The 23,966-nt window shown below is 38.3% G+C and overlaps 1 protein-coding gene across 1 annotated transcript in view; it reads right to left on the bottom strand.

Moving 5' to 3' along the window:
* Positions 1 to 481: 481 nt before the first annotated feature.
* The window catches only part of ANGPT1 (angiopoietin 1), a 168,269-nt gene continuing 144,784 nt past the window's right edge, over positions 482 to 23,966 (bottom strand). The window contains exons 8-9 of the mRNA XM_009562044.2: positions 14,145 to 14,275; positions 482 to 2,765 (exon numbers count right to left, since the gene is read on the bottom strand). Coding sequence (XP_009560339.1) covers positions 2,605 to 2,765; positions 14,145 to 14,275 — 292 coding nt within the window. The 3' untranslated portion in view covers positions 482 to 2,604. The remainder of the gene's footprint in view (positions 2,766 to 14,144; positions 14,276 to 23,966) is intronic.

The following is a 23,966-nucleotide window of genomic DNA, read 5'->3' as shown; positions in this document are numbered from 1 at the left end:
TACAAATGGAGCAAGAGGCCTTCTTGGCTAAGAAATCAACAGAGATTTTTCACTGCCATGCAACATGACTGAATGGATGACAGAAAAACACGTCACGTGTCAAAAGGCAAGAGAAAAAAAGCATCACACTTCAATTTGTTTGCTTGCCTGCAGAATTCAAGAAACATTTTATTTTTAAGATTTATAGACAGCTGCATGATTTGAACTTAAAATGAGACATATAGTCCCGTAAGTTTAATCAAGGAAATTGAATAAAAAATACTGAATTATGGATTTGAAAGATTAGAAATATTGATTTCAGGACAAATTTTGTCTAAATGTAGTGCTATTTCTTACAGGAAGAGATGGTGGCCAGTCAAATGCTGTCAGCCTGTCACAGAAAGGTATATTCAAAGTAAAGCAAATCACAGACACCACAATTTTTTAAAATGTTTTATTATAAAGGATAGGAAGCCAAATCCACATTTTTTTCAAACCCAGATAAATAAACAGTAAATAACATGCCTTTGATTTTAAACGTGTTTTGCCTTTTGCAAGAGGATCTGGAAAAATGGCATTCCTAACTCAAGACCTGCAAAAATATATCTTTTGAGAATATGGAGGAAGACAGACCACATATTTTGCACATAAATGAAGACCATTTAAAAAAAAAAAAACTGCTGGAAACTGAGACAAAACAGCTCTGTGAAGAAACTGCTGACTAAGGAGTAGTTTGGTAACTTATTCAGCAGAAACCAGCAAATTAACTCTTAGGCAAGATTATTTCAAATATATATATAAATATATACAAATACACAAACCCAAATATCTTCCCTTAAAACCAAACAAACATCAAATTGTTACAAAAACAGAGAATTCTGTGGGGCATTGTGATCTTTAAGAAGTGTTTAAAATAATCGAAGTCGTTTTTAGTATTCCATAGAAATAAACTGCTAAAGGAAAGAAAAAAAAAAAAAGAGGAACACGAAGAAAAAAATGCAGTTATTCTGTAATCATCAACATCTTTCAAAAAAGAATCAGATCTTTGTTGTGCCTGGTCTCAGGAACGGTTTAATGAAGGAAACAAAGCAACTAACAGACAAGCCAAAACCTCACTGCATTCAGATTTTGCATGTCATGTTGGTCCCAATTTAACTGATGAGAACATTTTGATTTTGATGGTATCAAGGTAAACTTTTTGATTTTGTATATAGCAGAAATAGAATGACTGCAAACTACTTTCTCAAATTGACTTTATTTGTATGTCTAAATCGCAGGGGCTGTGAATGATAAAAGCTGTATCTACAACCTCATGGGCCAATCAGCTTCTTGCCCCACAATTCTGCCCCACAATTCTGCAGTATTTTAATACTACAACATTACATATTAGCAACCTGTAAGCATTCTTCTAAAGTTATTTTAATATTTATATCCTTTTGAGGCTTTGCACCCTTTGAGTAGGGTCAGGGCTGCCTGTACAAATTAAATGACCATTACAGAAAATATAAACATGCTATTTACAGGTTCACAATTCTTTATTTTCTATACATTTCTGTTGAGTATTTTTTATAGTTGTAGCCTAAGCACTGTGTAGAACTGGCATGCTTCTGATATTCACAAGAATGTTATTAAAAAGTAAAATAATTAATGGTAAATTGCGCACATGCAAGGATACTGTAAAATGAATCCATTGCCTTAAGCTATGTATTTATGTAATTTTTATATACCCTAGCAGTTTGCTTTCGTGTGTACTTTTGATAAAATATCCCATGCAAAATCCTCTATTTTCTTTAGGATAATATTTCACATTCTTTAAACCTTCCATTAATTTTTCTACATGACATTCAAGACTCGTTTAATGAAAGAAGGGAATAATCTCAAAACACAGCTACTTTTGTTATCACACTATAAATCCTAGTTCAGGGATTATGCCAATTATCTGATTTACCTTTACAGAGCAACTGAAGAATTTATGCTTATTAACCTTATCATTCTTCATGCATTTGACTCAGTTTATTTATGAGAAACATATCCTTGAAGGATTTAATGAAAAATAATATTCACACAAATTATTTCACTCTGGGTTTAACATAAATCCATCCACCACTTGAATTCAGTTCTTTTAAAAAAACAGTATTTGGAGTGGTTACCTTGGGTGCTTTAGATGAGTTTTATGTCTCCATAATCCTTTCTCACGCATACAATGTTGGCATATCACTGCTGAATAACATGCTGCTCAATAGCATGTGGTTGATATATTTCAGTTCTTCAAACCCTGATGCTGTTACTGGATAATCTAGGGGGTTTTTTTGGTATCTCTTATTGAAAAAAAAAGAAAGAAAGGACACTCACTGACAAGCACCAGATTCAGACTGAATAACCAGATCCAGTTGTTCATCTTTGGATGAACATCATCTTCTTAAACCAAGCTTCTCTTAGTTATCAAAATGCAGGGTGACTGTTGGAGAGGTTTTGCAGCTTATGATGTGATAATGAAGAGACTTTGCATCATCCCTACATGTTGCTTTCAAGAATGCCCTTCACCTTTTACCTTCAGACTGTGCTAGAGGTGCTGCTGAAGGCAGTGTCACCCTGGTGTGTTCTGGGATCCAACACTGAATGCCTTTAAAAGTCCAAGGGTCGAATCATCATGGTGGTGGAGCGCAAGGAGTAGCTGGGGCCTTTGAAGTAATGCCATTTGATGCCATTGAGCTTTCCATGGTTTTGCCCAGCTGTGTAGAACATCCCATTGAGGTTGGAGGGGCCACAGGCATCAAACCACCACCCTGAAAACATTAAGAAAAACAATCAAACTGCAGGTATGCTAAGCATTTTTATTTTGTTTTATATGTTGAGTTGATTAACAAATTCTGGTATTCTGTGGTGGTGGTGGCATTTTTATATTTCTTTTTTTGCTGTTTTGTGCATTCTGTAGCCAGCAGTGCTGGAGGAAGCACAGTTGTATCTACAGAGTTGGAAAAGTATTAAAGTCCTAACTCATTCTGGTTTTATACACAGACTGTCAAGCAAGAACAAGAACAGCAAAGGCAAATAAACTGCCTTGCACATTTACGCAGTATTACAGTTCACCCATCTTATATAAATCTCAGAAAAAGCTATAATTCGTAATATTTTTCCATAATTTCACTTATATAACTATAGTGAGTATAAGCGTGTTTTGATTTTATTTACTGCTCCGTTTCTGTTGCTTTAACTGTGATTGTTCAATTGCTTAGACAGTTTCCTTTTGCTCTCAGGTTAGATGTCCTTAGCAAACATGAGTGGTGTTGCACTGTTGTGGTAATTACAATATTATAGTGATAGATAATCAATATTCAGAATCATAGAATTGTGGAATAAAATCATAGAAGGGTTTGGGTTGGAAGAAACCTTAAACATCATTAAGTTCCAACCCTTCTGCTATGGCAGAGATGCCTCTCACAAGATCAGGTTGCTCAAAGCCCCCTCCAGCCTGGCCTTGAACATCACAAGGTGTGGGGCATCCACTGCTTCGCAGGGTAACCTGTGCTGTGCACAATGAATGGTATACAAGGAGACAGGTACACTCTTTCTTTAAAACTTATGATAAATTAATAAACAAGACAGCGAATTAATGGAAGGACTAACGGAAGAAGACAACTGTAATGCTGTAGGTCGCTGGCAGTCAGAATACCTGTGTGCATGAGTAGGTGATTCCAGAAAAGGAAGGTTAAAGAAAGTGTATCCACTGAATGAATGAAAATGGTGACCTCATATCAACAGACAAGGAAAAGGCTGAGATGCTGAACAAATTTTTACTTCAGTCTTCACTGGCAACCACTACCCTCACCACACCTGAGTCAATGGACAACAAGATGAGAACCAGGGGATAAAGACCCTCCTGTTGTAGGGAAAGATCAGGTTTGTGACCACCTGAGGAATCTGAATGTATATAAGTCTATGGGATCTGATGAGATTAATCACAGAGTCTTGAGGGAACTGGCTCATGTGGTGGCCAAGACACTCTCCATGATACTTGAAACGTCATGGCAGTCAGGTGAAGTCACTGGTGACTGGAAGAAGGGTAACATTGGGCCCATTTTTAAAAGAGGTAGAAGAGATGACCCTGGGAACTACTGACCTGTCAGCCTCACCTCTGTGCCTGGGAAGATCATTGAACAGAACCTCCTAGAAGCTATGCTAAAGCACTTGGAGAACGAGGAGATAATTTGAAACAGCTAGTGTGACTTCACCAAGGGGCAAGTCCTGCCAGACCAGACCAGTGGCTTTCTACGATGAGGTGACCACATCAGCGGATGTAGGAAAAGCAATGGATGTCTTCTATCTGGAGTTCTGCAAAGCCTTTGAAGTGGTTGCCCACAACATCCTTCTCTCTAAATTTGAGAGATATGGATTTGATCAGTGGGCTCTTTGGTGGATAAGGATTTGGTTGAATGATCACATTCAGAGAGCAATGCTCAATGACTCCATGTCCAGATGGAGATCCGTGAGAAGTAGTGTTTCTCAGGGGTCAGTAGTATGACCAGTGCTGTTTAATATTTTCATCAATGATATAGACAGTGAGATCAAGTGCACCCTCAGGAAGTTTCCAGAGGACACCAAGCTGAGTGGTACACTTGTCACACCAAAAAGACAGGATGTCATCCAGAGGCACCTGGACAGGCTGAAGAAGTGGGCCTGTGTGAACATCATGAGGTTCAACAAGGCCAAGTGCAAGGTTCTACCCCTGCGTTGGGGCAATCTGAGGTTTCAGTACAGGATAGGGGATGACATGATTGAGAGCAGCCCTGTGTGCTGGACTTCGATGTGCTGATTGATGAGAAGCTCAACATGATCTGGCAATGTATGTTGCCAGCCCAGAAGATCGACCGTATCTTGTGCTGCTTCAAAAGAAGCGTGGCCAGCAGGTTGAGGGAACGCAATTCGTCCCCTCTACTCTGCTCTCATGAGTCCCCACCTGGAGTACCGTGTCCAGTTCTGGAATCCCCAACATAAAAAGGATATGTAACTGTTGGAATGGGTCCAGAGGAGGCTGCAAAGTTGATTAGAGGGCTGGAACACATCCGCTATGAGGACAGGCTGACTGAGTTGTGGCTGTTCAGCCTGGAGAAGAGAAGGCTCTGACGGGACCTTGTAGTGGCCTTTCAGTACCTGAAGGGGGCCTACAAGAAATCTGGGGAAAGACTTTTTACAAGGGCATGTAGTGACAGGATGACAGGGAATAGCTTTAAATTGGAAGGGGGAAGATTTAGGCTAGACGTTAGGAAGGAATTCTTCACACTGAGGTTGGTTAGACACTAGAAAAGGTTTCTTAGGGAAGGTGTGGATCTCCCTTCCTCGAAGTGTTCAAGGCCAGGTTGGATAGGGCCTTGAGCAGGCTGGTCTCGTGGGAGATGTCCCTGCCTATGGCAGGGGGGTTGGAACTAGATGATCTTTGTTGCAAACTGTATGCAAAATAGTCTTCTCACCTTCAGACTTCCGCAGTGATCTATATATCTGCTTACCAATGGAGAAAACAGAGTCAAAGGTGAAACACAGTGTAAATCTTTGGATCTATTTTAAAGTGTTGCTTTAAGATGAAATTAATCAGCTTTTGTCTACATCCCCAAGATCTTTTATTGTTAAGATGAATTTTGGATTGTCATGGGAGTTAAACTCTTAAGGAAAATCCCAAATAATGTGAAACTTGGCAACACTGAGATAACAGAACACAAACTGACAAAGATAAACTAGGTAACATGCTGAGTCCACTGAAACTAGTGGGAGTTTTGCTGTATAGCTTGATGAGAATAGAATTTTCTCTCCAACACCTTACAGGCTATCTATGTAATGTAACTGGAAGATGCTTAGTTCACACTGAGAAGGGCAGAATGAATCTCCAGACTGCAAGGAGCTAATATCCCTGATGTTAAAAATACATTGACCAGAATAGCTAGGAGCTCTATTTTTCTGAAAGATTGCTGCTGGTTTTCATTTCATAGTAAGACCCATAGTCTTTATGAGTCTTTAACACAGGTCTTACATGTATTTTGATGTAATATGGTTGTACTAACATTGGCTTTCATGAAGGCAAATAAGATCGTAAAGATCAGGAGGTGGCTTTTGCTTTTGGTAGTTAAATGCCACTTTATTTTAAAATGTCATTTTAAATAACACCATTGTAATCACAGAATCCCCTGCAAACCTCTTTCAAGCACCACTGATAGAGGCAAACATAATCTAGCTAGTGGCTACTGAATTCTGCAGGTGTCACTGTGGACTGAAATGAAGAATTTTAAATTTTCCACGTTTTCCACTCTGACTTTTGGAAATGGAATTATACAGAGATCAGCTTCTTTTAGATGTTGTGCACTGCCCTAGTGAATCCTCCAATTTCACAATATTTGGTGATTAGCATTTTATCTACCTATAAGAAATGCATTGTATTTTAAGCTGTGCCTTGTTACTACCGATATGATGTTGACCAAGTTTAGCCTTCATAACCAGTGCTTACTCTGTCCTTTGTATTTTAAACTGTGCCTTGTTACCACCGATATGATGTTGACCATGTTTAGCCTTCATATCCAGTGCTTACTCTGTCCTTTGTATTCAGATCCATGTAAATTATGTTTTGAGTCTTGTAAAATAATTTCATAGATTTTGGATAGTACTTAGTGGGCTTTTTTCAGAAGTAACTCTTCATAATGAAATCTTGAGGGAAGCATTTATGCCAGATAAATTCTGGCAAACTTCTATTTTGATACAATTGACCTCCCTTTGATTACAACGTTATACATAAGGGGGCAATAAGCAAAGAAAAAGAAAGCCGTACAGCTGATATTTTACTGTAAAGAGAGTATAATCTTGCAGAAACAAGACAAAACTAAACAGAGAAAGTCTAATCCTCATTTTTCAAAGCTGTAACACAGATGCAGCTGGGTTCCTTTTATGGTGTTGGGATGAAGATATGGCGAGCTGCACTAGTTACCATTTCATCTTAAAGGAACAGTGACAGATGTGTAAATGGCGTTTTTGGGAAGATGGTTTTCAATGGTGCCCCAAAAAATCTATGTTAAAAAACAAATGAATTCAAGAAACAAAACATTTTAGAGAACTTTGAGAGGACCTGCTCAAATCTCTTATCATAGTTTTCTTCTAAATAAATATTTCATTCAAAATGCATTTTAGAGACCATCTTTTTTTTTTCTACTATGCTGTTCTTGTTAATGAGACTGTATGATTTTTTTAAAAGATGTTCCTTATACTGCATTAAAACATTGGCTTAATTTTCTCTCTGTCTTTCTTTTTTTAAAATGTTTTGGGGTTTGGGCTCTTTTTGCCCCTTATATCGTTCTTTCTTTCCACCCTTTCCTGCAGTCCTCTAAAATCTTCATTACCCATAGGACCTCAGACTATCACCAGAGTTCCTACTAAACTCCTCAATACCAAATTCCACATCTTTGAATGGATGCAAAGGGAATGTTCTAGGAAACATCCTGTAAAATCATAGAATCATTAAGTTTGGAAAAGACCTGTAAGATCATGAAGTCCAACCAACAGCCCAACACCACCGTGCTCACAAAACCATGACCCAAAGTGCCACATCTACACATTTTTTGAACACCTCCAGGAATGTTTTGAACACCTCCACTACTTCCCTGGGCAGTCTGTTCTAATTCTTGACCTCTCTTTCAGTAAAGAAATTTGTTCCTAATACCCAACCTAAACCTCCCCCGGCAGAAAGAGATACTGGCAGAACTATCATTGCAGAAAACAATAAATAAAGCAGCTTCAGAGCCATCAGGCAGTCTAAGCCAAGGGAAGACTTCCAGTAGCTAGATGATCATTTACTCCTTAGAGTTCAAAGAATTTCCATGAAGAATCTAGTTTAGTTTTCACTTCAAGGTGGTGCCTTTCTGAAATAAGGATTAAGTATCAAGTATCAAGTATCAGGTCTTTTTTGAATGGCAGTAAGATTTTAACCTCATGTAGTTAATAACTTATGGTAGCGATTTCTCTGGGATATAGGAATTGGGCATGAGAATCACGTACCATGGGCACTGTGAGAAATCATAATAGAAGTAAGATTTTGAAGTGACTAATGAAGTGGTGAAGAGGAGGCTTTTGTGAGAAGATTGAGTATGTATTCAGAGACACAGGTAGTTTCTTCAAGTTTTAGTGATCGTGAAGTCATTAATTGCTTATTTGAACTGAGGATCAGTTCACTCTTTTGAGGTTAGCACATCTCTAATAATTTGTATAGTACAAGCAGCAGTACCATCTCTGCAATAAGAATCCTTAGTTCATAAAGTATATTGTCCTAACAAAAATAATTTAGATAACACATTAATAAATTGTTTAAAACTTCAGCTATACAAATGCATCCTTGCTGTAGATAGCTGCTCTTCTGAAGCAATAAAAGCATGCTCACACTTTGTGGACTCCTATGCTTTGATCTTTAATAATGTTGCTATTACTACTGGGAATTTAAATATCATGTCAACTTTTTTTCATTAAATATATGTATTTTGAATATTTCCATCCTACTTAAGGCACTATCACTGGATACTTCAGCTCAACAGACTTGCTTGTGCTATACTTTTGGCTGAATACAAATGCATATTGAGATAATTTTGACCAAGTCTTGTAAAATACTACTTTATGAAGGAGCATTGCCCAAATGACTAATGATACTACAAGAAAAAAAACTTAGCTGTATTTCATAATGGTTTTCTAAAGTCACAAGTGTAGCTTTTGTATGATAGAACCTTCTTTGTCAAAAACAATATTAAAAAGTCTTTTATATGCCCAAGCTAGCAGCTTTCCTTTTTTCACTTGCTGTATAAATCGTAATTAAGCATGGATGTATGTAAAATATGTAAAATTCTTTGTTAGTAACCCAGCACTCATCAATCAATGAGTGAACTGTACATTTAGCTTGCACTGGGAACTTGCTAATTATCTCTAAGGTTCAATGAGAGACTCATAGTCTCCTTTTACATGCTAAAAGAATAGGTGTCTAAACCAAAAACATTTGAGGGCAGACCCTTTCTTCACACATCTCACTGCTCTCCCTCCTGAACACAATGAATGCCTTCAAATGCAATACAATCCATTCAATAAGATCCAAAGTATATTCGAATGGTATATTTGAATCAGTTTATGTAACAAACGGATCCTATGAAGAGCCAATATTTATTTCTAGCCCTCTATATCCACAAAATTTAGAGCACTTGGCAACACTCAGTAAGACCAATTTCTAATGCAAAAATATTGAAATGGAATTCATTGTTCAAAAGACATAACAGTTTAGTTTATGAAAGATTTCAATGTTTCTGACATTCTGTACTTTAACGAAGTTAGATGGTCTTGGGCTTTGGCTGACTTTGCACTGGTAACTTCCGCTAGAAGACTGGGTGCAGTTTTGGATGACATCTCAAGCTATATGTGGAGCCACTGGATGCAGTGCAAAAGAGTGAATGTAATAGGAACGATTTATGGTCGTTTAGTCCAGAATTCAAAAGACAGTTTGGCTACAACCTCAAATTCAGAAAAAGACTGCTAAAAAACCCCCCAGTTTTTCAAAAGAATGCAAAGGAATGGTGTACGTTTCCCAGCAATGGAGGATAGGATGAGATGGAATGCACTTAATTAACATAGAATTAGTTTAGTCAAGAAGCAAACCTTGCTTATACTGTGTACCTGAACTCTATAACAAATTACACCTTGAGAATGAATCTTTATCACTAGAAATTTTCAAGATGAGCAGAAAGACAGAATAAAATAGGTAGATAAGAATCTGTCTTGGAAAGTCACTAAATGAATTTTGGAAGCAATTTCCTGGCCAATGTTCTTTTATTTGTTAGATCACTGTATTGACCAGTCACTTAGTAATTAGTACTTGACATTCTGAAGATTAAATCAGAATTTGGCTGTCAGGACATAAGAAGAAAAGGTACTAGCTTTTCATGTCAACTGGATGACACAGTAAGGACCTTTTTATGAGGTAAAAATAACATGAAACTTGGAGACTGATTATCATGTGTTGCTCTTCTAAATATACCAATAGAACAATTTTTCAGTTAGTAATTTCTTGGTGTTCTCCTTATACTTTATTAGTATTATCTGTGCTTAACCATGATAAACATAGCAGTAAAGTAAAGATTTTGTTAAAAGTGCTGAGTAGTCACCTGTCTAATTAAATATTTTTAATATTTCCAGCATAAATCAGATAATTATCTGCATTCTGGTTATATATTTCTATAAAAATATTAGGCAAAATAAATTATACTTAATAAACAGTGCTTTTTAAGTCACTTCATGAAAGGAACAATACGCATAAAACCTGAAATGTGATTATTATATGTTAGTAAATGTATATCCAGGGGTCCAAGTTGCACACTTTAAATGTGCTGAGGTTGTTACTTCTGAAATTTTTGTTTCAAACAAAATATAACAGAAACTGTGGCTGTTTCTGATTGGATAATGTCCTGGCAGGTTCAGCCAAGAACTTCCCTCCAAGTCATGACAAGAATCCCCCACATCGTTCTTGCCAGAGATTCAGAAAATTCATCACTTGGATTAAAAAATAGCAAAAAAGCAGGCAACATCAGCGTTTGGGACTGTTATTGAGCAGTCTCTCACATAACAGATGAAAAGTCTGTTGAGGATTACAAAATACATGGGAATCATGTCTGATTCAGGAAGCCCCTGAGATGCAAGAGATACTGGGAAAATACTCAGGAGAAGCATCATTTATTTGCATTGTTTTTATGCCCATACTGAGGCATCTGCTATTGACTGCTGTCAGAGAAAGGAGACCGCAGCTGGATGGACCTCTGCTTCCAGTAAAATAATAAAAGTTATTTAAATAATTGTATGCTGCTTCAATCTTAGCAAGACATACAAAAATTTTCCCTGTCACTTTTGTCAAATTAATTAAAGGATCAGAAGTTTAGCAATATTCTTGCTTACCACCTGTGTGTGAACGTCTCAAACCACATTCAATGCTACACAAATTACCTTAAAACTCTTCCACTATGGGTTAAGTTACCATAAGTCACTTTTCAGTGACTGAAAACCAATTCACAAACAATTCCTGGGGCTCAGCTGTCAGGTCATTCTGGTGGGATGCTCTAACGACCTTGTGTCCATGAATCTGATCCAGAAATGTTAAATTGCTTTCTAGTGGAAGTCTTAGACATCTACCCAGCACTTTATTTTGGTGACACTTCATTACATTGTAAGAGCTGCTTCTTGCAAAAAGCTGTTTATGTATCTCACTGGATTACTCTTCAGAATGCTTGTAATTATATGGGGATATAACTTTCTGTTCAGTTTACTGGCCTGAGATACTGCATCAGTTCTTAACAGGTATTTTCATGACATAAAATTTCTTCTACTATTTTGACAAGTGTTAAGTTTAAATGAAGAAGTTGTTTGGATAAGTGAGCTTTGTCTCTCTCTAAAGTAAATCAAGCATGTTTAGTTTAAATTTTCCAAGGCATGAAAAAGCAGCTAAAATATTTAACTATCATATAAAGTTCACAGGGGTTAAGAATCCAGCTCATGCATGTACTTTTGAAGCCATTGCCTAAAATCAATGTTAAGATAGAGTCAAATAGCATAACATCGCTCTTGAAAGGAAAAAGATATACACACATGAAAAAAACTCTGTCAATGCTACTGTATTATTCTCCTAGTATTTGATTTCTTACTCTTGGGAAGAAGGAGGAGAGAAAGAAGGAGAGACGATAATAGTTTTGATATAGACCAAATAAAACTGACAGCTACCGGCATCACAGAGAGAATTGTGTGTTTTTCTTACATTTTTATTTTCGGCCTTGACTATAACCATATCACAATCCTGAGCTTCAACTTATCTCATCCTTTATTCCTGACATAAATATATTCGGTTCACCTCATAGAGATAACAGGATCACCCAGACTGTCAAGACAGCTAGAAACCTGCCTGTAGATTTCATATCATTCATCATTATAGAGCTCTCTGTGATGTTGCCAAAACTAACAGAAAGTTTAATATCTTTTAGGAAAAAAAGAGGTTTTCCAAAACCTGTTATGATTTCTACTTTTCTTAATCAGTCTTTATCTGTGGTACAAAACTGAACTCTACTCACTAAACAAATGTTTTGCTATTTAATTAAATTTCTGATATTTTTCAAGGTAAGAGATAGTCATTCCAAAGAACAAAGCATTGCAAAGCGTTTGAGGAGAACTCCTCCTCTCCCTGAAGAATTACAAATTACTCAGTGCTGTACAGCCTATCTCCAAAAGACTAGTGCTCAGAGTCTAGTCCAAAGACTAGACTTTCCTGTCTTCAAGGGCTAGCTGTATGTCCTTTTACTTTGCAGTGATTTGTTCTATCTGTTTCCTGAGCCTTTGGTAATTCCGCCCCTTCTTCCTTACCCCTTACATTTGCTAACAGTGTATTCCAATATGTGGGTTTCCTGTTGATTTACAGGGCTCCTGCAACAAAATATACATGAACCTTGTGGAATGGTTGTTTAACAGCAGGATTGCCCTGCCAGGGTGTTGACCTGCCATAGAAGTCAGGGCAGAAAAATAAACAAACCTCTCAGATCCCAGAAGGAGTTGTCTGGAAGCAGAAATATTTCCAGGCAGTTTGGATACATGAATGAGTCTGCACTTCAGCACAGACACAACTCATGTTTAGGAACTTCTCACTAGACTCTGGTCTGCCCTGAAGTAAGACATTTAAATTTAACATCATCTCTAAAGTGAAAGGTCAACAGTTTTAATTAAAATAAACTATTGACTTCCTATGTATTATCTCTCTAGAGAACTACTTGGTTAGCTTCTTTCTTTATAGACATGGAAAGGTAGCATCTGATTACCTGTCTGCTGGAAGAAGTTTCCCATGCTGATTTTTAATAAGATATCACTAGAGGAATTTAGGAAAGTTTGAAAAATTATCTCCTTAAAGACTTTCTCAACTAGGTCACTTCAAATCAGCAAAAGAGAATGAGGAGCTAGGTTATGCCTTTGGTATAAATTCCCAGTGATGGGGACGCATCTTCTGTTCACAGATGATAGCTTTAGAGCTCATATATGCCTGAATGTGGCCTGAGCTGGATTCAGTCAGGGTGCCAGTAACCACAAATAATATCAGTTTAACAGTCTGATCCAAAATACTGAATAATTTATATGCTATAGGATATTTTCCAGGAAAGTTAGAAATCACTGAGGGAGAGTCTCTGAAGAAGATCAGATATAAAGATAAGGGCCTTTCTTGGTCATGCAGCCAATGAATCAAAGAATCCCAATTTAAGCTTTCTGCTTTAATGTGGTGTCCTAGAGATAAAAATGAGCTTGCCCATATAGGGACTAGGAATTAGCCTATTTGCCAGGGAAAGTTCTCACGCTTGTGCAGAGCTTTAGATGTATGGAGAGATAATCACAGATGTTATTCTTTTGAATTTGAGGGAGTAAATATCAAATGTACTATACTTACTGGCAATCAGATTGATTTGGTGCTTTACACTACCCCAGTATAACTTTGTGCTCCGTTCCACCTTGATCCTTTCTTTCCTTCTGTATTTCAACTCAGCTCACTAAGGATACTGTTTTAAATCTGCCAGGACAGCTAAGAGCCACGATTTGAGCAGGGGTTTGTAGGTCTAGCCTTTCACAGGTCATTGAATTAGCCATTACATTAACTATGTCTATACATGTATATGTGTATTATGCTCATATAAGACAGAAAGCTGAATCGTTATAATTATTTCAATGGCAGAATCACAGTTAAATAGATAGTACATTGCAAGTCCAGGAGGACTGGTTTGGTTTTAAATTTTACCTTCTGTTATCTATTTCCCTGCATGTTCTCCTTTCTTTTTTTCTGGCTGATTCTCCCACTTCTCACGGAGTTCTTTCCTTCTCCTCCATCTCTAAGCTTCTTCCTTCTTACATTGCTTTTCCTGCCTCAACAATAACACTTAGGCTTTCACCCTCAACATTGTTGAAACTGCTTAAATGAAACTTGAGGTATTTGCACATATATAGAAAAGAGTAGGACTGATGATAATAAAAGGAATTTTCACACAGAATTTACACATCTATGAATGCAACTTCATTGATGGTGGCTTTAGGAAAGCAGATTAGATACCTATCAATGTACCACATATATCCAGACCTCTTGTACTCACCTCCAGTCAACATGAGAGCGCATTTACACATGCAGTTGTCATTGTCAGCATCTTTTGTACTGAATTCAGCACCATGTAAGATCAAGCTACTCTGTTTTCCAGCTGTTCCACTGTGACCTTTCAAATAAAGCCTGAAATAGCAAGAGAAAACAGTCAGTGTCACCAAAATGAATAATAAAAGATCCAGATCCCTTTCTACATTAGGTTTGCATTTTATGAAGTGCACTCAGAAAATTCAGAAATGTCTTGGGATTTGGCTCTATCTCTTTGTTGTTTCAGGTGTAAAATGGACACATTCAGTGTTTTTTAATGCATCTATAGTAGCACATTGTCCCTGCCCTAGAGCAGAACACAGCACAAAGAATCCGCACCAGAAAAAGCAACAAGTAGTAGAGAGAGTCAGAAACAGAAAAGAGAATACAGAGAAGTACCCAGAGATCTGGAATACATTGACAGAATGACTGAGTATTTGAGTTGCTGGTCTCTTTACTGTGGCACAGAAACAGAACACCCAGTTAACAGCCACATTATTAATCCCTGGGCTCGAAAGAGAATTTCATCAGTTTCAGAATTTTTAATTCCACCAGTTACAGCACAAGCCAGCACCCTAGTTCTGCCAAAGCTGTCTCTGAGTGATGAATGGAGAATAACTTAGAGCTCAAGCCACAAAAATCTTCATGATTTGCAATGTTAAATATCCAATTTCTTAAAAAGCCTTGTCAACTAGATGAAACCACAACCATGAGCTAGGAGCTTAAGTCCACTTCCAGCAAGTAAGAGAGTTTGTGGTGCTCGATGCTATAATGCTGCTGTGGTTTGAGTTAAGTAGGATTAATTTCTGACTCTAACTCAGTCTCGCCTAAGTAATTTCATTCTCTGAAAGCCAACTGCATGTTTTTAACACCGTGTTCCTCTCTAGAACTCATAACACAGGTCATTGGTATGCAGAAAGGCCAATGTTTATACTCATTCCTACAGTAACCAAGGCCATCCTCAAGCCGGCGAAAAAGAGCCGCACCTGCAAGGAGGGCAGGAGACCCTAAACTGACCAAAAGAGTATTCCATACCATATACATCATACTTGGTATAAAATTGAGAGATCACGAGGGTCTCATCATCTCTCTGTGATGGCCGACATCCAGTGAAGACCTCATCCATCTGGTTGATCCTAATCTCAGATCCCTTCTAGCCTTGGACACATTCCCTCATATCTGGTCTACAGCAGTTGTGGTGATGTATAGTCATTGAGAATCTCAGATATTTGTATATATTTTATTACATATTATTATTACTATTATTGTTATTGTTATTATTATTATTATTATTATTTCATTCAACTGTAGTTTTAGTTTCCAACCTGCAGTCTTTTTCCTCTCATTTCACTTTCATTTTGTTCTCCCCTTTCCACAGGAGGGTGGGGAAGGCAGGGGGTGGGACTGGGAGCCCAACTGTGTGGTTTTAGTGGCCAAAATTAGCTGAGTTGGGGTTAAAACATGACAAATGCCTAAAGCCAAGCATGCTGGCAGCAGGTATGCTGGAGGAGAGGAGAGGAGAGGAGAGGAGAGGAGAGGAGAGGAGAGGAGAGGAGAGGAGAGGAGAGGAGAGGAGAGGAGAGGAGAGGAGAGGAGAGGAGAGGAGAGGAGAGGAGAGGAGAGGAGAGGAGAGGAGAGGAGAGGAGAGGAGAGGAGAGGAGAGGAGTTTGCATACAGTGGTTTCCCTTGCCCCTGACACATTTCAGTGTCTGCAGGAGAAATAGGAAGCCATAATCTTTACATCCCAGAAGCAAGCTGCAGACAGTGGAGCAAGAGAGAGGGTAAGGAGCATCCCTCACCTGTCTCACTGAAGCTCTACAGGCAGGAACACATGAGCCACAGAGCTAAGCAAGAATATTATTTTGTATCTAGTAGGGTAGACTTCTCCAATGGAGAGACGCTGACAAACATCAGTTCTGTTTCTTCTAGGGTTATTGAAGAGGGGCAAGCATATCTTTTAAATGTTGAATGTAAAATGTTTAAGAAGCCATGAGCGCAGAAGCTGGACTTAAGGGTGAAAAGCAGGAAAGATGCCTCTTTATTTTGGGGATTTACAGCTTGGAGTGCTATCCTAGAAAATGCCTTCCCAGCTTCTCCCACAAACACAGTGAACAAGGAGAGTAGTTATGATTTACTGATTGCTGTCGTTACCTCTTTGATTGTTTTTTTTTTTTCCCAATGACTATGAATGAATAGAAAAGTATATTTTTTACCAGTGTCATTCCTCCATTTGCTTAGATGGACGATAAGATACTTCTCTGCAAAGTGGTCACAGTGTTAATAGCAGGAGTAGAGGGCATCCTTTACCTATTCTAGCCTACACAGTAGTAGTTAAGCCATTAGCACATTTTCTGAGATGAGGAGGATAGACTGTCTCTCAGAATGAGATTTTAATAAAACACAGTTCTCCCACAGAATTTTGAGTTTGGAGCTCTGCTTACAAGAGGAAGCAGAGACAGCACATAGACATTATATGGCAGCTTTCCTTAATCAAGCTCATGGCTCGTGATTTTTTCTTTTTTTCCCATTTTTTTTGTCTTGAATACATCTGTAGATAGATATTAGATCCAAAGAAAGCCAATCTAATTAAATTTGTCGAGGAAACTCATTACAGAAAAGCCTCTTCTAGATATCCCAGTGAGGTTAATGAGTCATCTAAGATGTGAAAGCATAAGACTAAGGACTCTAGAGATCCAAGATTCACACTTTTGGACTGACTTAAACTTCACCTAGTTTTCAGTGAAGTTATTCCTATATGTCCTTTCTCCATCTTTAAAAATTGAAAAAAATAGATGCTAATTATGAACATGTTAAAATAAAAAATTATTAAGAGAAGAGAAATGTCAGGACTATTTTCCAAAGTACTAATACTCCCTATTTAATTTTAATACTGTGTGTCACCGTATCTGATCTTCATGACTAAATACCTTTGGACTTAATCCTTAGAGTAAATTTTATACATAGATAAATACACACACATACACATACACATACACATACACATACACATACACATACACATACACATACAAAATTTTATGGGTTAAATATAAATACCATTGATAGCCAAATATCCTTGGATAACACAAATATTGATAAGACGAAGTGTGAGCCTCAATAAAAGATTGTGAAGATTCTTAGAAATTTAACAAGTAACAACCTAGGCACAGGAAACCAGGAAGGTCATTGCATTAAGCTGATGTCCAGTCACAGTGGTAATTATCCCATAATTACCATGTTACTCTATCAAAGGATGCTTATTTTAGACAAGATTACTCTAAGATCTGTACTAGCTCAAGTTCATTTCTTTGTTCTATACAAAGGCTGGAATTGATCCCATCTTCACTCACTGGACTTTTGCCTTGTTTTGTGAACTATGCCTAATTTTTTGTAGAACAAAATAAACTTCCCTGAGGTTGTGTTGATAGAAAAATTACTTTGTCATACGATATCTACGATCTGCTTTTAAACAGCCATACATCCTCAGTACATCAGCAACACTAAAGCTCACAGAAGTCTCATAAAGTCGGTATACAACGCAAATGCTGTTTTCTTAAGTCAGAAAGACAATGCTAGCCAGATTTTTTTATTTACAATCAACACTATAAACCCCACTTAGTCCAGTAAAAAAAAGAACAAAAAATCATATAATATAAGAAAACGATTAAGAAATTTATGATACTTGGTGTGCAATGTTTTCCCCAAAGGGGTAGGGCACTAGGGTTATTTACAAGCTCATACTCTTGCTCTGATACTTTATAAACATTCCACTCAGCACAGATTTAGATCTTGCCAGTTAGGTTTGACTTCCCCTCAACACTATTTGTCCAGTAGGTCTCCAATGATTTGCTTAGCTTAGCTCTAAACTCTAGTTTAGGCTTGCCATACTGCAGCAGGGTACAGATGAACCACAGGGCAAACCAGGTCTCCTAAACTGGCATTGCTCAACAGTCAGGAAAAAAATGATACTGCTAAGTATCAAATGTCAATCAAACCCAAAATGTGTCCTGCAGCAGTTGGTTCTTTTTTTTCTGAGCTTCAGTTCAAGTCATGTAGTTCTGAATCAGCATGACTTGAGATAGCAAGTCTGCATCGCACCAGGGCAACTGACGATCCCGCTAGCTCCTAGGCAGCCAGTAGATTTCTCACCACTTGGATTTAGTTAATTTTTTAGTACTCTTAGATTTAGTTTGTTAGGATTAAAACTTTAAAATAAATTCTGAATATCTATTAGAACATAATTTCCCTCCCTTATAAAAGATGGTGATTCAGGCCTGAGCTCCTCGTGGTTGTTCTTGAAGCAGGCAAAGGAAAGGAAGTTAAAAATAAAAAGCAACTCATTCCAGTCAAAAGTCAAGGAGCAGTTTCAGGGCTACATCTCCAATCTTCCCACTTGCAGGCAACACTGAAATTTTGAAGATCAAGAAAAGCAGCAGAACACTGCTCAGATTTACAAATTAGGTGGGAAAAGAAACATTATGTTCAAATAAAGTGGGAAAAACAAGTCTACCTTATCTGTATACAGTGGAATTAAAATAGCAACAAACATACGTTAGTACGTAAATAATGAGTAAGTAGGAATAAGAGAAATACTGTATATTTATATTAAGTTTTGTGGACTTCTGCTGACTTTTTAATGAAATTCTAAAATCACTATGAGGAACATTGCAACCGATAGTATTCATTTAGCAGTCTGATAGTAAGGTGAGATAATCTCTGGGTACTTAGCCTCCTGAGCCAGAAGACAGTGAGGGAGAGCAGAACAAAGCTCCAGTGATCCAAGAGGAAATGGTTAGAGACATGCTAAGGGGAACAGAAGGTCCAATATGTCAAGCAGATCCTTCTCATGGGGAAGTCTGCTGCCACCCAGGGGCCTGGGTTAGGAATATTGCTAGGAAAATCCCCAGTCTGGTAAGGTCCTCAGACTACTACCTTCTATGTGGGAGGTGACAAAGCTGCAGTATGTATTCCAAGGGTAATCAAAAGAGACTTTAGGGCCTTGGGATGGCTAGTGAGGGAACCTGCAGCCCAGGAGATCTTTTCATCCCTTCTTCCAGTTATGGGCAGTGACATTGAGAGGACCAGATGGATCCAGTCTATTAATACATGGCTCTGTGGCTGATATCACTGTAATAACTTTGGGGTTTTTTGACAATGGGATGGACTACATGGCACCAGGTTTACAGGTATCAGATGGGAAGCCCCTTTCTCAAAAGGGGAGGAGGAGGGTCTTTGCTCAGGAGCTTGCAGGGCTCATTGACAGGGCTTTAAACTGGATGTGAAGGGGCAGAGCCATAGTATCGGGCTTGCCTATGACAAGCTGTGGGAGGACACACAATTGTTAGAGGCAGTAGGTGCCAGCAAGGAAACTTCAGCGGAACACCTTAAGGATCTGGTTGCCGTTACTGAAACTTGGTGGGACAAATAGGGTGACTGGAGTGAAACTATCTATGGCTACAGACTGTTCAGAAGGGACCAACCAGGAAGGAAGGGTGAAGTTGTTGTCCTCTGTATCAGAAAATGGATAGAGTGTGAAGAGCTGTCTTTGAAGAGTAGCCACAAACATGTTGAAAGCTTATGGATGAGAATAAAAGACAGAGGCAGCAAAAGCAACATGGTTGGTGTATACTACAGGCCACCTGACCAAGGTGAGCCTACAAACAAAGCTTTCTTCCTCCAGCTACAGGAGGCTTCAGGCTCACAAGCTCTCATCCTACTGGGGATTTCAACAACCCTGACATATGCTGGAAAAGCAGCACAGCAAGATTTAGGCAATCCATGAGATTCCTAGAGTGCATGAAGATAATTTCTTAACTCAGGTAATAGACACCCCAACCTAAGGTGATGCAATTCTGTACCTGATGATCATCAGTGCAAGTGAGCTCATCAGTGTCATCAAGATCAGAGGCAGTCTGGGCTGCAGTGATCACACACTGGTGGAGTTCAAGGTCCTGAGGGATATGGGACAGGTGAGGAGTATAGTCAGGATCATAAATTTCAGGAAAGCAAACTTCCAACTCTACAAGGAGTTAGTAAGCAGGAGCCCCTGGCATGTGGTCCTCGGGGACAAGGGAGCAGAATAGCGTTGGCAAATGTTTAAGGATGCTGTCTGTAAAGCGCAAGAGCGCTCAGTCCCCAGATGTAGGAAATCAGGCAGGGAAGGAAAGACACCAGCATGACCAAGTTGAGACTTGCTGGTCAAAGTGAAGAGCAAGAGGGAACGGCACAGGCAGTGTCAGCTGGGACAGGTAACTTGGGAAGAGTATAGGGATGCTGCCTGGTTGTGTAGAGGTGAAGTCAGGACAGCCAAGGTGCAGATGCAGCTGAACTTGGCAAGGGAAGTGAGGACTAACAAGAAGGGCTTCTACAGGTACATCAATCAGAAAAGGAATGTTAAAGAAAGTGTACCCCAACTGATGAATGAAACTGGTGACCTTGTATCAACAGACAAGGAGAAGGCTGAGATACTCAACTTTTTGCTTCAGTCTTCATCAATAACCGTTCTCCTCAGCCATCCGGTCAATGGACAACAAGATGGCGACCAGGATGACACCAAGCTGAATGGTGTAGTTGCCACACCAAAAGGATGGGATGTCATCCAGAGGGACTTTGACAGGCTGAAGAAGGGACTATTCATAAAGGGGTGTGGAGATAGAACCAGGAGGAATGGGTATAAACTGGAGAGGGGCAGATTTAGACTGGACATTAGAAAGAATTTCTTCACCATGAGAGTGGTGAGACACTGGAACAGGTTGCCCAGGGAAGTTGTGGCTGCCCCATCCCTGTAGGTGTTCAAGGCCAGGTTGGATGGGGCCTTGGGCAGCCTGATCTAGTGGGAGGTTTCCCTGCCCATGGAAGGGGGGTTGGAACTGGATGATCTTTAAAGTCCCTTCCAACCCTAACTATACTATGATACTATGATGATGCTACGATGATATGATGATATGATACTGTGATACTACAATATATTCCCTCCAACTGTAGGGGAAGATCAGGTTCATGACGATGTGAAGATCTGAACATATGTAAGTCTATGGGACCTGACGAGGTGCATCCCAGAGTTCTGAGGGAACTGGCTGATGTAGTGGCCAAGACACTCTCCATTATATTTGAAAAATCACGGCAATCAGGAGAAGTCCCTGATGACGGGAAGAAGGGTAACATTGTGCCCATTTTTAAAAGGGGTAGAAGAGATGACCCTGGGAACTACTGACTTGTCAGCCTAACCTCTGTGCCTGGGAAGATCATGGAACAGATCCTCCTAGAAGCTGTGCTAAAGCACATGGAAGTCAGGAAGGTGATTAAAAGCATTCAGCATGACTTCACCAAAGGCAAGTCCTGCCTGTCCAACCTAGTGGTTTTCTATAATGGGGTGACCATATCAGTGGACATGGGACAAACAGTGAAAGTAATCTATCTGGAGTTCTGCAGTCTTTGACATGGTCTCTCATGATATCTTTCTCTCTAAATTGGAGAGATATAGATTTGATCGGTGGACTGCTCAGTGTATAAGGAATTGGTTGGATTATTGCATTCAGACAGTAGTGATCAAAGACTTGATTTCCAGATGGAGATCTGTGACAGGTGGTGTAGCTCAGGCATCCATATAAGTGATAAGTGCTGTTTAATATCTTCATTAATGATATAGACAGTGAGAGCAGTGCACCCTCAGCAAGTTTGCAGATGACACCAAGCTGAATGATGCGGTTGCAATACCATAAGGATGGGATGTCACCATTTGGAACAGGTATACTGAGCAGGAATAATTAAAAGCCAACCAGGTTTACTGTCAGAGAAATTTTTGCAATCGTCAGGCAAATGGTAGGAAATGGCCACTGTAGGCAGACAAATGGTGCTTTGCCACAGCTTGCGAATAATGTTTTAAAATATGTTTATTCTGGACAGAGAAAAAGTAAACGTATCCTTCCTAGTACTTGAAATACATGCTACAGAAGTCACAGAAACATTCAGTGTTTCAATGTGAGCCGCCAGGTTTGCAGCTGTCAGTAACATAGTGGTGATGGAGAGGGAACATACGGCAACACTGTTTTTTACTGCTAACAGGGACAGAAACATCTTTAAAGGCTACTATCACAATGATGTGTTGAACAGAAATAATTCCCTCTACTCTAATCTCTCACCAAACACAACACAGATGTGATACATTAATCTGATACTACCATTTTCTGTTAAAACTGTTTTTCAACACAATACCTGCTAAAAGAAAATCACCCACCAATATTTTTTTTCCCACGGAAAGCTGAAATGAAGCTTTTCAGTTATAAGATTTATTATATTTTATTAATGAAAAGTTAAAATATTACTAGAGGAAAAAAAAAAGTTACTCTCCTCCAGCTATATAAACGCTAAGATTTTCTGATGCTACAGAAACTACTACTTTTGTCCTGATTCATAGCTGTATAACACATAAAATGTTGATTTATAATGTATAGCAACTGTATTAATTTCAAACTTGAAATAACTAGAGATGATCAATGCTCTAGACAGACAGAAACATTGAACATACACTAAGATGATAACACAAATTGCTTTGATGGCCTTGAAGATGGATGAACTTCTTGAAAAATAAAATAAAAATTAGAAGTTATCTGAACATTTGCCTAGGACTCAGGCAAAGCCAAGGTTAGATGAAGTTAGTCAACATAAAATATAGTTTAAAATGTAAAAATATTTTCCTCTGTACTCTACTAAATTTCTTGGGTTTGGCTGAAGCCAACTACAGAAATGCCAAAATTGATTCTCAAGGGATTTTTCAACACAGAAATACAAGGACCCTCAAAAGTAACTCGTATTTCAAAAGTTTCTAACGTTTATATAAGTAATAGGACCTTCTGCTGCTTATCTATAGTGAACTGCTGAACCTTGTGGTGTTTGTGTTTTTTTACTTAAGGATCTGTTTTGCAGCCACTGAAGCTAGTGGAAAAGTTCAGTGAACATTGATTTGAAATTTTATTTATCTGTAAGTTGGTTAATCCTGTTTGAAAATCCAGTGAAAGAGACTCACACAACTCCAGTAAAATTTAAACTTAATAATTCTTCCAAAATATTATTGAATTTCCAAAAGTCTCATAAATACAGTTTGTTGAAATCCATGCAGATATATTTTAATAGTGGATTTCATAAATCTATGCTTTAGTTGTACTGAGCATGACATTAATTGCCCACTGTCATCCACACAGGTTATACATTATCCTAATTAACTCTTCTAGATAAAACATAAATAAAGAATTTCATGTATCAGCATGTTTTTAGTGCTTATACTCTGATGACTACTGTAAAAGAGACTGGTTTCTTGTTACCTCACAATGCCATTGAAAAATACTATTTAAAGGACATAGTAAAATATTTATCACATAGTTTACTCAATTGAAAGTAATTAAACATAAATAACTGTAAAGGTTACAAATATCATAGCTAGATGTACATTAAAAATATATATAAATATTACTGTGCTATGTTGGTGTTTTGAAATTAATGTGTTTAAATGATATATAATCAATGCGTTTTGGGGGGTGGTGTTAGGGTTTTGATTTGTTTGGGGTTTTTGTGGATTTTTGGTTAGTTTTTTTTCTTTGTAAAGAATGTGTTGGAAATATGGCTGAAATTAGCTATAGTTGTGCTATAGGAATGTTAAGCATCACAAATCCAACTCTAATGTTGAATTGTACCATTTAAAACTTTGCTGTGTTGTATGTTATTTTTTGCAATTGGAAGGAGTCCATGAAGATGCCATTTAAATGTGTAAATTCTTTTCAATTTACAGAGATGC

The sequence above is a fragment of the Cuculus canorus genome, chromosome 2, assembly GCF_017976375.1.
Source record: "Cuculus canorus isolate bCucCan1 chromosome 2, bCucCan1.pri, whole genome shotgun sequence".
In the NCBI taxonomy this organism is placed as follows: Eukaryota; Metazoa; Chordata; class Aves; order Cuculiformes; family Cuculidae; genus Cuculus; species Cuculus canorus.
This window is presented reverse-complemented; position numbering and strand designations above follow the sequence as displayed.